The sequence below is a fragment of the Chlorocebus sabaeus genome, chromosome 19 (assembly GCF_047675955.1).
Source record: "Chlorocebus sabaeus isolate Y175 chromosome 19, mChlSab1.0.hap1, whole genome shotgun sequence".
NCBI classification, from domain to species: Eukaryota; Metazoa; Chordata; class Mammalia; order Primates; family Cercopithecidae; genus Chlorocebus; species Chlorocebus sabaeus.
The window spans coordinates 6,004,672-6,021,417 of NC_132922.1; the positions used below are offsets into that span (position 1 = coordinate 6,004,672).

Below are 16,746 nucleotides of genomic sequence, written 5' to 3' on the forward strand. Positions count from 1 at the left end.
TTTGTGGAATGAATGAAGCAAGCCATGAACAGCTGGACTCTGAAGAGGATGGATAAATTCCTAAAGCCTTCAGTAAAAAGAACCTGTGTGCTGGGCGCGGTGGCTCATGCCTGTAATCCCAGCACTTTGGGAGGCCAAGGCAGGCGTTTCACTTGAGGTTAGGAGTTCAAGACCAGACTGGACAACATGATGAAACCCCGGTCTCTACCCAAATTACAAAAATTAGCTGGGCATGGTTGTGCATGCCTGTTATCCTAGCTACTTGGGAGGCTGAGGCAGGAGAATCACTTGAACCCAGGAGGTGCAGGCTGCAGTGAGCCAAGATCGTGCCATTGCAGCCTGGGCGACAGAGCAAGACTCCACCTCAAAAAAGAAAAGAACAGAGCCTCTGTGCAGCAGGTAACAGTCCTTCCTCAACACAGTCCTCCCTTAACACAGACAAATACATATTGAGGCCCTACTATGTGCCGGGCACTGTGCATACGGCAGTAACCCGGCCACAGGATAGGGGGAGAACATGAGCATTAGTCAGCAGCTCGGGAGCAAGGCAGTGACACAAGACGGTGCAGGCACACGATACAGAGGCACCCGACACGCAGGGAAGGTCTGCAGAGAAGGCGGCACACTGGACTGAGCCTGGCCAGCCAAGCAGGTGTGAGCCGCTGCCACGTGCGGTTGTCCTTTGTGAGTTAATCACAGCGCTCTGTGCCCTGAGTGGCTCCCCAGAGAGGTCTCTGTCCCTCATGAGGGGCCTTCCATGAAGGGGTTATTTTGTGTACTTTACAGATTGGGAAACTGAGGCTTGTCAAGGTCTGGGGACTTGCCTCAGGTCACAAGCTGGGACGCCAGCCAGGCTTCAGGACCCCAAGGCCCTGCCCTGCTGCTCTGCCAGTGGGTCTCAGCCTCCGGTCCTCGCAGCACCCACCAGGAAGTATGTGGGACTGGATAAAATCCAGGCTTAGCCCCCAGGTCTAGTAGACGCTCAATTAAAAGCATCAGGATTGGACGTGTCCTCTGGGGTTCTGCTGCACGGCTATGGAACAGGGGTACCGGCTCCCTACAGAGTAAGTTCAGGAGCTCCCAATACCCAAGCCCACGCCCCTCTCCCAAACCTTGTCCCCTCTGACTCATAGGACCCTGCACCCTCAGTGTTGTCAGCCACCTGCACATTCCAGAGGCCCTAGATTGCACCCAGTAGCCATTGAGAAGCCGGAGCTGGGTGTTTCAGATGCCGTCCATTTCATCCCCAAATTGCTCTCCCACGCGGGAGGATGTGAAGCTACCCTTTGTCACCAGATCAAATCACTTCCACCACAGAGCTGCTAAAAATACATCTTCTGAGCCGTCTCCATGGACTCCCCCGGGTCACTCTAGTGAGGTCTGGGAGTGGGGTCTTGCCAGGGCCCACAGACCAGGGATTCCCATCCTCCTTCCATGGCCTCTGGGTTCAGTTCACTCTCTTCTGCTTGGCACCAAGGACTCCTGGTCCAAGGTGACCTCCAGCTTCACATTCACCAACTTCTGCTTGATCATGTGGGACTTTCTCGCTGCCTCCAGATCTCCCGATATTTCACCCACATGTTTGCAGGAGGGCTTCCCTCTGTTGGAAATGTGCTTCCCTGGCCTCTTGATCTAGCCAACTGTCCCTGTGAAACTCACTTTAAGAGCCACCTCCTCCTGGAAGTCTTCCTGGATTACCCCCACATATCAGTTCCCTCCCCAGCTGGGTTCAATGCCTCCTCTGGCCCCTGTCATCACTGATTTGTGGCCCTCACTAGCCTAAGCGTGTCATGAGAGCAGGGACCACACTCTCTAAACACCTCTATATCCCAGCACCTGCCACATAACTTGGCATCCGGAGAGAAGTTATCTCCATTGCCCCTGCAAAGTTACCAGTCTCACCTGCATGCACTTTGGCAAGAGCCTACTCCTTTAAAGGAGCCCCTCAGAGAGGGAGCCAGGGGCAGAGGCAGCCAGGGGCAGAGGGAGCCAGGGGCAGAGGAAACCCAGGCTAGGGGTCCAGAGACCCAGGCTGGATCTCGCCGCACCCTGTACTGGCTGTGTGGCACGCGCCTTCCTGGGCAGCCTCTATTCATCTGGGCCTACGTTTAAGCCTCATGGCGGACACACCAATCAAGCTTTCAGCATCCAGCAGACAGGTCGTTTTCTAGAGCGCCCGCGACGTCCCTGAGAACATTTCATTCTATACACAGTGTTATCCACACGCCTGGGAAATTCCCCCAATTTTCTGCTCAAAAGCAAAAACGGTAAACACCAAGGCAACAAACGGCCAGTGCCCAGCAAGGGCTTATTTTTTAAATCAGTTCTGCAGTGGTGGGCGAGGAAAACAGCCCGTCCCGCACACAACCTTTGCAATCTCATTTCTCTGAGTCAGCAGCTGCAGATCTTTGTCGATGCCGCAGATTTCTGAGCCAAAGCTAGCCAAGCACACATTTGGAAACGAAGCCTTAAACATTCATGGATCGAACCAAGCCCTTTGGAAGCACGAAGAGGTACTGATGTGGCTTCTGGGGTCTAACCGGCACTCACCGCAGAACTTCGGGAGGGATCATCAGCTGGTCGTATTTAAGGTGTTCACGGAGCTCGCTCAGGTAGTTGAAATAGGTGACTTTTTTCCCAAACTTGTGACTAAGAAAGCAGAGCAAGAGAATAAAGAAACCATTAGGCGCCAGCAGAGAGGCCGAGGGTTGCAGAGAGGCCGAGGGTTGCAGGGAGGGAGGGAGGGAGGGGGAGCTGGCGGCAGAACGACGCAGGCATTTTTCATATTAAGAAAATGTAAACACTGACACGACTTAAAACCCGAACATAACAAGCAGCGCACGCCGGGAGATATTTTGCTTTCACGAGATCTCCAATGCACCAAACACTCTGGAGTGGCTCATCTGCATAAAAATAAATATCTGCCTCCAATTTACATCTGCCCTGAATTTGCATAGATATAGGAGATAGTGCAGAAGTGCCAGCCAAGAAGCGCTTTTGGGGGATGCAGGTTAGGCAGGGGACACTAAGGCACTGGCACAGACAACCTCTGAGGTTGACGCCTGCCCCAGGGAAGCCTCAGCTGCTGGTGGTTTTGGGGTCAGTGGTGGCTTCACATTTGGCCCCCTCTTCTAAGGACGGGGATCAACGAGGCTCTCCAGCTTTATCTCCAGGACAGTCTCTGGGACGCCAGGGAGTAGGCGCAGCCAGAAGGCCAGACGTGCCCTGGCCAGGTGCAGCAACTCCATTTCCTCCCTCCCCTTGTGCCCAGGACAATTCACTCCCTCTTAGGGCCTGGGTCTGAAAGTGGGGATTCCCCCTCCTGAGGGCGGAAGACAATGCAAGGCTATTTACACATCTAGTCCGCTGCCTGATGTCTGGTGGACATGCTTGCTGCGACGACTGCTATTAGTAACAAGGCTCAGCGTGAATTGCAAAGTGGGGATCATTGACAGATGGATGTGAGCATGCCTTTATACAGAAGCCTGTAATCCTCCCCTTCTTTATGACAGTCTAGGTTTGGTTTTTGTCATACATATATCATTTGAGTTTTATTTAGTAGGACAGTATTATTTCCTTATTGTATATGTTTAAGATATACAACTTTTCTTCCCCACCCCCCCCCCCCCGAGATGGAGTCTCGCTCTGTCACCCAGGCTGGGGTGCAGTGGTGTGATCTTGGCTCACTGCAGCCTCTGCCTCCTGGGTTCAAGTGATTCTCCTGCCTCAGCCTCCCGAGTAGCTGGGATTACAGGTGCACACCACCATGCCTGACTAATTTCTGTATTTTTACTAGAGACAGGGTTTCTCCATGTTGGCCAGGCTGATCTTGAACTCCTGACCTCATAATCTGGCCAGTTCGGCCTCCCAAAGTGCTGGGATTACAGGCATGAGCCACCGTGCCCAGCCAGGATATACAACTATTAATGTGGGTAAAGAATTATACTGTTACTGGAAAAGGAAAGTTATGTATTTGGCCGAACCGAAGATATTTTATGTTATTTTATGACAATTTGAAAGTCTTAAAATAAGTATTCATATATTTTCAATGTTATTTTGTGAAATCAAAATAATTCAAGTTACCATTGCAAAAACAAAAAATACGGAGATCATGACAGGTAGGAGGATCCAAATGGACAGCGCCGGCCCAACGCTCAGCCCAACACTCAGCCCAATGCCAGCGCCAGGTTCCCAAAGGAACCCGAGGGAGGCCGAGCTGTGTGTATTGGCTCCCCCTAGTGGACGAGAAAAAATCGGACCCGGGGGCCGGGGGAGTGGGGGCGGGGACTGCCAGGTTTCCGCATTCCAGGCAGGAGGCCAGGGAACCCGGGCTGAAGGCTGGGGCTGCAGAATAGTCACCAAAGTGCAGTGTGCCCCTCACACCAAAGACAAGGGGAGGGAGGAAAGCGGGGCCTGCCTTAGTCCTCGCACCCCAGCGCCCCGGGGGAAGGGGCTGGTGGGACCGCTGCGGGAGTGTCCTCACCGCCTGCCCATTTAGACTCCACAGGACTCGGGGACAGTCTGGTCTCTGCTGGAAGACTGCCGGAGGCTCTTCCCGGGGCTGTAAAGTGCTGACAACGTCCTGTGTGATGGGTGGAAGGAACCCACTAAGGGCAAAGGGAGCCTTGCCCCCTCTGCAGTAACCATTTTCAGGGACAGAGGTGCCCGCTTCAGAGCTGCAGGGAGGCCTCCCCTGCCCAGCCCCTCACCTTCGTCTCCGCAGCCTCCCTGACCCTCCTGCAAGCCAGGCTCTGCCGAACATGGACTCAGGGGCAGGTGCAGCCAGAGCTCTACCACGTGCCTCTCACTCTCGGGAAACGGCCCACAGGCCAGCTCAGCCACGGGCTCCCAACACAGCGGGCGGCAGTCACTGGGGTTCTGGTTAGAGCCGCAGCCACAGGCACCACCTGCAGGGTGTGAGTCGGGAGGTCTGCGCCAGACCCAGGGCTCTGGCGTGTGTGGGCGTTTGAGAGCCTCAGAGTTCCTCCATTTCCTTCATTTACGAATGAAGACTTGGGGAACAGAGAGATTATGTGGCTGCCCAAGACCTCACAGGCAACGGGCAGCGGAGCCCAGTCTGGGCTCCAGAGTCCCAGCCCAATTCCTGTGGTCCTCTCCTGGCAGCTGCTTATGTCCAGGCAGGATGAGTGGCAGAGCCACACAGGCTCGGGTTGGATCCCAGCCCACGCCCCTCCTCGTGGTGCGACCTTGGGTGTAACCTCTCTGAGAATCAACCTCTTCTTCTTTGAAATGGGGAAAATGTGGCTGACTTCACAGTACTATTTTGCGGTGCCTGGCACATAAGGTGCATGAGATATTGGAATCAAATTAATACAAAAGGGTAGTTTAAATAAAGATTTTTTTTCCTTTTTTTGAGGAGGAGTTTCACTCTTGTGGCCCAGGCTGGAGTACAATGGCGCGATCTCGGCTCACTGCAACCTCCGTCTCCTGGGTTCAAGCGATTCTCCTGGCTCAGCCTCCTGAGTAGCTGGGATTACAGGTGCCTGCCACCACACGCCGCTAATTTTTTGTATTTTTAATAGAGATGGGGTTTCATCATATTGGCCAGGTTGGTCTCGAACTCCTGACCTCAGGTAATCTGCCCACCTTGGCCTCCCAAAGTGCTGGGATTAAGGGGTGAGCCACTGCTCCCAGCCAGCTTAAAAACATTTTAAAACAGGCCCAGGTGAGGTGGCTCATTCCTATAATCCCAGCACTTTGGGAGGCCAAGGCTGAAGGATTGCTTGAGCTTAGGAATTCAAAACAAGCCTGAGTAACATGGCAAAACCCTGTCTCTACTAAAAATACAAAATTTAGCTGGGCATAGTGGCGTGCCTGTAGTCCCAGCTACTTGGAAGGCTGAGGTGGGACGATCACCTGAGTCCAGGAGTTCGAGGCTACAGTGAGCCGTGATGGCACCACTGCACTCCAACCTGGGCAACAGACTGAGACCCTGTCTCAAAGCAATGAAACTAAACAAAACGATGACAACAAACAAAAAACACAGTACTGGCAACTAACACTGAGTATTTGCTAGTGCCTGGCAGGTCCTATTCTAAACCATCAACATGGCTCACTCCTATAATCCCAGCACTTTGAGAGGCTGAGAAAGGAGGCCAGGAGTTCCAGTCCAGACTGGGCAACATAGCGAGACCCTGTCTCAACAAAAAAAATTGTTTTAGATTAGCTGGGCATAGCGGTGCACACCTGTAATCCTGGCTATGTGAGAGGCTGAGGTAGGAGGACCACCTGAGCCCAGGAGGTTAAGGCTGCAGTGAGCCATGATTGCACCACTGCACTCCAGCCTGGGTGATGGAACAACACCCTATGAAAAAGAGAGAGAGATAAAAGGAAGGAAGGAAGAAAAATAAAATAAACACTCTATATGTATTAAGTCAGTGAATTATTGTGACAATGGAATGACTTAAGTAGCCTTGTCAGCCACATGGGGAAACTGAGGCAGAGAGGGGTTGCCTCTCTTGTTGAGGGTAATGGACGGCAAGGGTCAGAGCAGTCGAGCCCAGGCAGTCTGACGCCATCACCACCATGCCGTCCAGGCTGCCACGTGGAAAACAAGAGGAGAAGGTGAACTTTTTTTTTTTTGAGACAGTCTCGCTCTTGTTGCCCAGGCTGGAGTGCAATGGTGCAGTCTCAGCTCACCACAACCTCTGCCTCCCGGATTCAAGTGATTCTCCTGCCTCAGCCTCCCAGGTAGGTGAGATTACAGGCATGCGCCACCATACCCGGCTGATGTTTGGATTTTTAGTAGAGACGGGGTTTCACCATGTTGGTCAGGCTTGTCATGAATTTCTGACCTCAAGTGATCCGCCCATCTCAGCCTCCCAAAGTGCTGGGATTACAGATGCCCGGCCAAGCAGGTGAACTTTTTTTCCCAAGAACCTTAGAGGTTTCCAGAGCTCTAAGTGCAACAAAGTCGGACTCTGTCACCCAGGCTGGAGTGCAGTGGCGCTATCTCAGTTCACAGCAATCTCTGCCTCTTGAACTCAAGCAATCCTCCCACCTCAGCCTCCTGAGTAGCTGGGACTAAGGTACGCGCCACCACGCCTGGCTGATTTTTGTCTCTTTTGTAGAGGCGAGGTTCCACCATGTTATCCAGGCTGGTCTTGAACTTCTGGGCTCAAGTGATCCACCTGCCTTGGCCTCCCAAAGCGTTGGGATTACAGGCGTGAGTCACTATGCCTTGCCCTCTAAGGATTTTTCTTTTTTCTGAGACGGAATTTAGCTCTTGTTGCCCAGGCTGGAGTGCGATGGCGTGATTGTGGCTCACTGCAACCTCTGCCTCCAGGGTTCAAGTGATTCTCCTCCCTCAGCTTCCCGAGTAGCTGGGATTACAGGTGCCCACCACCATGCCCAGCTAATTTTTTGTATTTTTAGTAGAGACGGGGTTTTGCCATGTTGAGCAGGCTGGTCTTGAACTCCTTACCTCAGGTGATCCGCCTGCCTTAGCCTCCCAAAGTGTTAAGATTACAGGCGTGAGCCACCACTCCCGGCTCCTCTAAGAACTTTTCTAAGGTAAATGACAGGACTAGCTTTTTTGCTATGTCAAATATGTCACATGTCACATAGGGCACAAGGGTGCTGGGCTTGATTAAACACAAACAAAACCTCACCTTCCAATAGGGGAATGTGTGTGGCACAGGCCACTAGGTGAGAAAAACTGTCAGGAAATTCTAGTGACATGAAAGGAGCTCTTTGGCCAAAAAAATCTCTCCCTAGATTAAGCAGGAACTGACTCAAGTCTGCTGCTCTGCCAGTTCTCCCAGTGGGTCTCAGGGCCACACGATTCAGTCCCTGGAATGACAGCTTTGGTAGCTGATAAGAAAAGAAGGCCAGGCGCGGTGGCTCACACCTGTAATCCCAGCACTTTGGGAGGCCAAGGCAGGCAGATCACCTCAGGTCAGGAGCTTGAGACCAGCCTGGCCAACATGGTGAAACCCAGTCTCTGCTAAAAATACAAAAATTAGCCGGGCATGGTGGCAGGTGCCTGTAATCCCAGCTACTTGGGAGGCTGAGGCAGGAGAATCGCTTGAACCCGGGAGAAGGAGGTTGCAGTGAGCCAAGATCGCACTATTGCACTCCAGTCTGGAGGACAAGAGCAAGACTTTGTCTCAAAAAAAAAAGAAAGAAAAGAAAAGAAAGGCTTCAAGCTGCCTGAAAGGGCAGTTCTCTTTTTTTTTCTGCAGCCTTGAAATCCTGGGCTCAAGCAATCCTCCTGCTTCAGCCTCCCATGTAGCTGGGACCACAGGCGTATGCTACCACATCTGGTTAATTTTTAAATTTTTTATAGAGGTGGGGCTCACCTTCTTGCCCAGGTCAAACTCCTGGGCTCAAGTGAGCCTCCTGCCTTGGACCCCCAAAGTGCTTGACTACTGGCATGAGCCACTTGACTACTGGCATGAGCTACTGTGTCTGGCTGCAGAGTAGCTCTCGATGTGCCCCAAGGACCAGTGCTTGCCAATATTCCTCTGAGTGCCAGTCACAGTAAGAGACAAAGGGACACAGGGACAAGGGTGAGACAGGGCAGCGTAGCCCTTGGGGCGGCAGCTGGCTGGTGGGGAGACAGGCAGGTGCCTGAGAGCCCGAGCTGTCCATGTTCCTGGGGGGCCAAGATGCTTCCCAGGGATGGATGGGAAATGGGAAGGAGACAGAGTGTGGACTCCGAGGTCCCAGCTGGCATTCCAGCTCTGTCCGAGTGCTCCCTGTACACGGAGTGTCACACCCACTTGCACAGTGTCTGTGGGGCGTGAGGAAGTGACCTGTGTCAGCAGCAGCCTCAGAGCCATGTGGGTGGGCTCCAACAGGTGGAAGGAGCTGAGGGGGGAGATGGCAAAGGTCTGTGAGATTCGAACCTCTGGGGAAGAATGATAACCCCTCCAGGGATGTGCCTACCTGTGCCCAAAGGCTACTTCCCAGGGAGGCCTCCAGGAGTCCTCCCGCCCCTCTCACGGAGGCAATCACCTCACCCGAGTATCCTGACCCATCTGGTGCACACCGGGGCCCTCCTGCTCTGAGCCCCTCCCTCGCCTGCAGAACACACCCAGGCAGGGCCAGAGCCACCGTGCAAGAACGACATCTGCCAGTCTCTTCCCCAGCCCACCCCCGTCATGTGGCTCTGTGCACACAGTTTGTGCCTGATGCATACAGCCCAAACGGAAGAAAATACAGGACGCCCATGCGACCCAGGCAGAGACCCCCAGGCCTTACCAGCCCCTTGAGCTCCTGCTTCCCAATACTGAGGCAGAAATCCTTCAGCAGCAACGAGCCTAAATATGGTAGAAGCTGACTGAAGTCGCCACATTTCCGGGCTGTGGCTGCCTCTCTTTAGGCCGCTTATTTGGGTTACTATGCAATAAAAGCTTAACTCAGCAGGCTTGGGGTGTCCAAGCCCTGCCCATTCCCAAGAGAAGCCTGGCCATGGGCGACCTGCTCCTGGGTGGAAACCTCTCAGCCCCTGGAGGAGTCAGCCTGGTCATGTCTTTGCACACTGGAGGCCTTGGGCCAACACCACAGAGTTTGTGCCAAAAATGTGATCGAGGGTGGGGGCCCTGGGCTGTATTCATCTCATCTCAGGAGGGGCTGGAGACCGAGTGACTGAGGTCAGCCGGGTGGATACTCTGTGCCTACATGACTGACCTGCAACAAAAACGCTGGGCACCAAGGCTCGGTGAGCTTCCCTGGCCAGCCACGCTCCCTCCTCCTCCACACCTTCTTGCTGGGAGAGTGGAGCACTGACTGTATGAAACCGCCTGGAGAGAACAGCTGGGAGCTTGCACTTGGACCTCCTGGACTCAGCCCTGTGTGCCTTTTACCTTTGCTGACTTAAATCTGTGCCCTGTCTCTGTAACAGACCACACCAGTGAGGATAACAGCTTTCCTGAGATCTGTGAGTCCCTCTGGAAATTCACGGAACCCGAGGGTGGTCGCACAGTGTGGGGGCTCAGGTCAAGGCAGGGGGCTAAACACTAGGTGCAAACCCCACAGGTGTCAAAGGCCAGCACTCCTGTCCATAACCTGGGCCAGCCTTGTGAACCCCCAAAGACCCCCAAGTGGGTGGGGAGCCCCAGATCCACAGGCACCCTGGAGACGGGCCCTCCGTGGCATGTGGATAGGGAAGGCCGTCCCACGGACACTGAGGGACCTCCAACCCCAGCGGGGTCCTCTCCCACAGTCCCGCACACCTGATGAGCGGCTTGAGGATGTTCCACAGGACCTTGATGAAGCTGGTGGGGTGGACCACGTAGAGGGCCTTCAAGTTCTTCTTGTATCTGAGGAGGGAAACGGGAGATGACTTCAGGCTGCCAGGCTCCGAGAAACACCCCACGCCCAATAACCCAAAAAAAGCTGCCTCCACTGTGAGTCTCAGAATGTTACTTCTCTCAACGAGATCAATTTAAGGACATCAAACAAAGAATGAAATAAACTCAGGGAAAATCAGGAACCCCTCACCCACTGCCCCCACCAGGCACGCCTGCAGCCCTTTACAGTTTGCAGAGGCACATGTGCAGGTCGGAGCCCTGTTTATAGGCACTCACTCACACCAGGGTGGGGTGGGTGTCTAGAGCACAACCTGGGGGCAATCTGGCAACAGCTCTCAGAATTAAAACCGCACAGAGCCTCTCAGCCAACACCTCCCCTGCCGGGAGCTGACCCGGACCAGAAGGAGCTCACCATGTTGGTTACAATGGCAAAAAAACCCGGCAATAACCTAAACGTCAGCCGGCCAGAGGCTGGTTGAGTGCAACAGCCGCCCACACAATGGAACACCAGGTGAGCTTCCCTCTCTCCCTCTTCCCAGTCCCAACACTTCCTTCTTGAATATTTCAGTCCAAAACCATCAGGTTGGGCAAGAAAGGTACCTCTAGCGACGGTAAACTCACCACCCCTGCAGACACTACACTTTTGGGTAGTTTGATGTCTAGAGTGTCCCTCCTGGGCCGGGCGCGGTGGCTCAAGCCTGTAATCCCAGCACTTTGGGAGGCCGAGACGGGTGGATCACGAGGTCAGGAGATCGAGACCATCCTGGCTAACATGGTAAAACCCCGTCTCTACTAAAAAATACAAAAAACTAGCCGGGCGAGGCCGGGCGCGGTGGCTCAAGCCTGTAACCCCAGCACTTTGGGAGGCCGAGACGGGCGGATCACGAGGTCAGGAGATCGAGACCATCCTGGCTAATACAGTGAAACCCCGTCTCTACTAAAAAATACAAAAAAAATAGCCGGGTGAGGTGGCGGGCGCCTGTAGTCCCAGCTATAGGGAGGCTGAGGCAGGAGAATGGCACAAACCCGGGAGGCGGAGCTTGCAGTAAGCTGCGATCCGGCCACTGCACTCCAGCCTGGGCGACAGCGCGAGACTCCCTCTCAAAAAAAAAAAAAAAAAAAAAAAAACTAGCCAGGCGAGGTGGCGGGCGCCTGTAGTCCCAGTTACTTGGGAGGCTGAGGCAGGAGAATGGCGTGAACCCGGGAGGCGGAGCTTGCTGTGAGCTGAGATCCGACCACTGCACTCCAGCCCGGGCGACAGAGCGAGACTCCGTCTCAAAAAATAAATAAATAAAAAACAGTGTGTCCCTCCTTTTTGCTTCTACTGAGCCAAGATCTGTAATGTTAACCCTAATCCCCACCCCATCCACCCTCCTGGGGAGTGGGAGAGTCACACAGAACAAGTCCGCCTCTTTCATCTGAAGACTTGAAGGCCACGGCTGTCACGTTCCTCTCTTCCCTGCCTAGTCCCCTTTGGCCAAGGTTAAATGATCGCGATTGGAAGTCACTGCTTCAAGTCTCCCCACCTGCATGGCTCCGCTTATCAACGCCCTTCAATGTGGGAGCCCTGACAGCCTCCCCAGGCTGTGGCAAGGCCGGCCTCCTTCCCCGGGCTGGTGCTTTGTCACTGTTCACAAGTCCCTGCCGGCAACACAGATTCCAACTCGCCAGCGAGATTTCATACATCGACCACCGGCACATCTTACCTGGATGTTAAGGAATTCCGCTGCTGTCTCTCAAGCAGGAATGACCCATTCCTGATGTGCGAACCGGCAGTCCCCTCGAGAAAGGGAAGGGAAACCACCTGGGCTGACTTCGGGTTTGTTTCTCTGAGCTGATTTCTGGCAACTGAGAAGTGGGGGAGGCACCTCAAGGAATCTGGGGTGCACCTTCGATTGTCACGTGGGGAAGTGCAGAGGGCAAAACCTTCAGCAGCTTTAGCTCAAGACAGGGCTACTGTGCACATCCTGCTGTGTCAGCCTGAGCCTCCTGAAAGGGCTGCTTTAAATACATCACTCACCTCTCCTCAAGCACCTGCCATGGCTCCCTGCTGCCTCTTAAACACAGTCCAGCATCCTCTGTGCCCCTCCCTCCTTTGCTGCCTTCCTCCAAGGCTCCCCACGTGAACCCTACAGTCCAGCCCCCCACCAACTGCACCAAAGTCCACCCTGCTCTTTCTTGCACCTGGCCATACCTCGTACCAGAAACAAAATCCAGTGATTGCCACTTCATGACATCCTGCCCACCACTCCACGGGCAGCTCAAAGGCTGCCTCCTCCATGCAGCCTTCCTGATTATGCTGGCTGGAACCTTGGTACTTCCTGCCAGTACCACTTCACTTCTCTATCCTCCCATCTAATGCTTATTAAAAGCCTGCTAGCCGGACACACTGGCTCACGCCTGTAATCCTAGCACTTTGGGAGGCCCAGGCAGGCGGATCACAAGGTCAGGAATCCGAGACCAGCCTGGCCAACATAGTGAAACCCCGTCTCTACTAAAAATACAAAAATTAGCCGGGCATGGTGGCTCACGCTTGTAGTCCCAACTACTCGGGAGGCTGAGGCAGGAGAATCACTTGAACCTGGGAGGCAGAGGTTGTGGTGAGCTCAGATCTCGCCACTGTACTCCAGCCTGGGCAACTGAATGAGAAACTCTGTCTTCAAAAAAAAAAAAAAAAAAAAAAAAAAAAAAAAAAAAAAAAAGCCTGCCATATGCAGACCCTTTCCCACCTGCAAGGGATGCAGACAGGTCAGGGGTCACAACCTAGTGCAGGAGGCAGACCCATTCACAAACCCCTAAGTGTTAGGATTGGTGCCTGCTCAGCAACAGGGAGGCTGCAGGGGAGGGGCTATTGATTCTCCCAGGACAACCCAGGAAGGCTTCCTGGAGGAGGACATGAGCTGGGGCTAGGCCATCTCCAGCTTATACAGGTGCCCAGTAAATGACTACAAAATGCAGCAACAATTGTTTGCCTAAGACATGGGACAGGGAACCAAGAAGTCCCTCTAAAGGTCCTATTGATAATGACAGCAGGACCCAAAAGGCAATTGGAGGAAGGACTTGTGGAACAATCAGGTGCTGCCTCCCACTGTCCCATTGACTCAGGTATCTGTGAAGCAGATTTCTGTTACAGGTTTGAAAGGACTTCGAAGAAGGAAAACCCAGAGGAATCTAGGATATCCATATCGATGCCCACCGCCGCAGTCTACGAGCCAGATATATTGCAAAGTTGACTGCTAGGCAGGACGTCCCTCAGGAAAAGTCCACCGACTCCAGGCCATGGCGACTCCAGTGGTGAGTAGCATGGGGTGGGTGGGGGAGGGAGGCGGGGGCCTGGGGTGGGGTCCTGCCCTACCACACCCAAGCTGAGTGGCCACAGGTAAGTCACTTGCTCTCTGGGGCCTGTGTGCTCATCTGTAAAATGGAACTGCCCATCCTACCAATAGTAGGCATCGGAATGCCCCTTGCAGGCCGTAAAGGGCTGTGCAGGCAGGAAGGGGGGTTAGTGAAGAAACAGTCACGCAGTTGGTTCTTTGCCCGTAATTCACTGGACCAGGGGTGGGCGAAAGGGCACGTAGGACGAACCCGGCCTGCTTCCTGCTTCAGTACAGCCTGCAAGCTAAAAATGGCTTTTTGTGTTTTTAAGTGGTTGAAAAAGAAACAGAAGATTTCATGACACGTGAAAATGACATGAAATTCACATTTCAGTGTCCATAGCGTTTTACTGGAACACGGTCCGGCAGAGTTGTTGCAATAGAGTGACTGGCCTGCAAAGCTAAAATACTGACTGGCCCTTTAAGATCAAGGGTGTCAGCTTGGCGTGGTGGCTCACGCCTGTAGTCCCAGTACTTCCAGAGGCTGAGGTGGGAGGATCACTTGAGCCTGGAGTTCGAGACCAGCCTGGGCCACACAGTGAGATCCCCATCTCTACAAAAAAATACAAAAACTAGCTGGGTGTGGTGGTGTGTACCTGTAGTCCCAGCTACTCAGGTGGCTGAAGCAAGAGGATTGCTAGAGCCCACTGAACTCCAGCCTGGGCGACAGGACGAGACTGTCTCTCTTTTTATTTTATTTTATTTTTGTATTTTTAGTAAAGATGGGGTTTCACCATGTTGGCCAGCCTGGTCTGGAACTCCTGACCTCAGGTGACCTACCCACCTTGGTTTCCCAAAGTGCTGGGATTACAGGCATGAGCCATGGTGCCTGGCCGAGACCGTCTCTTAAAAAAAATAAATAAATAAATAAAAATAAGGGAAAAGAAAGAATCCTTTGCCCGGGATTCCAAAGTCTTAGCCCAGAGGGGAGGTGAACCCCCACAGCCCCATGTTTGCTCACCCCCTCCCCTCCGCCCTTCCAGGCCCCTCCCCTCCGCCCTTCCAGGCCCCTCCCCCACTGCATACTCTGTGAGCACTCGTGGCCACAATGCCTCCTCCTGCCACACCTAGCCCACACCCACGTCCCTGAAGGCTTGCGGGCACGCACTTCCTGTCGAACTCCTTGTATGCGCTCTGGAGCCAGCCCAGGGACGGCTTGTTCCGGCTGTTCAGCCCGTAGTGGAAATAGACGATGGTATAATCGTTCTCGACGTACTTGTCCAGCGTGTACTTCAAATACCTGGCATAACACAGAAGATTCAGTTATGGAAATCACCTGGCCGGGTGCGGTGGCTCAAGCCTGTAATCCCAGCACTTTGGGAGGCCGAGACGGGCGGATCACGAGGTCAGGAGATCGAGACCATCCTGGCTAACACGATGAAACCCCGTCTCTACTAAAAATACAAAAAACTAGCCGGGCGCGGTGGCGGGTGCCTGTAGTCCCAGCTACTCGGGAGGCTGAGGCAGGAGAATGGCGTGAACCTGAGAGGCGGAGCTTGCAGTGAGCTGAGATCCGGCCACTGCACTCCAGCCTGGGCAACAGAGCAAGACTCCGTCTCAAAAAAAAAAAAAAAAAAGAAAAAAGAAAATCACCTGCTCATTATTGAAATCCAACGTTTCCTACAACGGCAGCTGTGGTCACCCAGTGGGTGCCAGCACTGGGCCACACGGAGACTCCATGCACCGTGGGCCTCGATTCTCATTTCCCAGATGACCTCTGAGGCTGAGGCGTTAAGTGACTTACCTAAGGTCACTTACCTAAGGTCACACAACAAGTGGATGTGGTAGGTGAAAATATGGGCCGTGGAAAGAAATCTTTATCAAATCCGTGGAATCTGAGAATATGACCTTATCTGGGAAAAAGGTCTTTGCAGGTGCAATTAAATTTAGGACCTTGAGAGGAAGGACTCATCCTGGACTACCCAGGCGGACCTTCGGTGCAATCACGTCCATCTCTCTAAGGCAGACGTGAAGATGAGAAGTCAGAGCGGAGAAGGTCACGTGAAGACAGAGGCAAAGCAGAGCAGAGCGTGACGTGGCCACCAGCCCTGGAAGGCCCAGGACTGCCGACAGCCTTTATGGGCTGGATTCTCCCTCCGCAGGGAGCACGGCCCTGCCTACACCTTGATTTTGGATTTCCGGCCTCCAGAACTGTGAGAGAATACACTTCTGATTTTACGCCACCACATTTGTGGTCATGGTTACAGCAGCCCCGGGAAACGCACAAGGAGGATGAGCTGGGATTCGAACCCAGGAATGCTTGACTGCTCAGCCCTTGCCGTTAACCCCAATACCACAGGCCCTTCCACCTCAGACGCCCTGCTGCTCGCTGCATTTCTAAGGCAAGCAATTCCCTCTTTCCAGGTGAGCTTCTAACATTTTGCTTTTCATTATAAAGTCAGAGTCCTGACACTGCTCTGCATCTGTCACCGGCCACCCCCTATGGTGTAGGCTCTACCCACTTCCCATGGACCACGTTCCATCCTGCCCTGCTGCACCGAGGAAGCATTGTCTTCACATTACCTGTGGGAAAGGGCTTGCCTTGCCATCTGCAGGAGGAAGGGCTGCAGAAGGACCTCCTAACCCTCCATCAGCACTCTGCAGGGCCTGACACTGAGCCAGTGAGGCCATGATCCCTCAGCTCAGGTTGTCCAGGTTCTCACCTGGAGCACATCTTGTAATTAATCCACCCAGGTGGTCCCGCTCTCTGATGCTGTGGGCGGGGTGCTCTGCAGACAGATGCCCCCAGAACTGCCTCAGGAGAAAGCCCCAGCTGCCTGTGCCCATCTGCAGATGCTCGGCTGGTCTTGCACTGCCTGGAAGCCTGGAGACCAAGGATGCCAGCTTCTCCTTTGTGCATCTGATTTATAAGCAACGTCAGAGTGCCCTCTGTCAAAAGCCCAAACCACCTGCCCTGCAGGCCTTCTACACATTCAGTTCTCTCAATGACCTTAGCAGGCAGGTACTATTATTTCCATTTTATAGACAAGTCAACTGAGGCTCGCAGAGGTGAGGCAGTAAGGGGCAGAGCTGGGCTTCGAACCAAGCGGCTTGGCTCCAGCGTCCACACACTCAGCGTCTCTGAGAGCCTGGGC

General features: G+C 53.7%; 1 protein-coding gene across 18 annotated transcripts in view; it reads right to left on the reverse strand.

Moving 5' to 3' along the window:
• The window catches only part of ARHGAP8 (Rho GTPase activating protein 8), a 91,828-nt gene that overhangs the window by 38,830 nt on the left and 36,252 nt on the right, over positions 1-16,746 (reverse strand). For all 18 annotated transcript variants that reach the window (XM_038007340.2, XM_038007337.2, XM_038007335.2 and 15 more), the window contains 3 exons: positions 14,760-14,891; positions 10,200-10,286; positions 2,551-2,649 (listed from right to left, as the gene is read on the reverse strand). In XM_038007340.2, the coding sequence (XP_037863268.2) occupies positions 2,551-2,649; positions 10,200-10,286; positions 14,760-14,891 (318 nt within the window). The remainder of the gene's footprint in view (positions 1-2,550; positions 2,650-10,199; positions 10,287-14,759; positions 14,892-16,746) is intronic.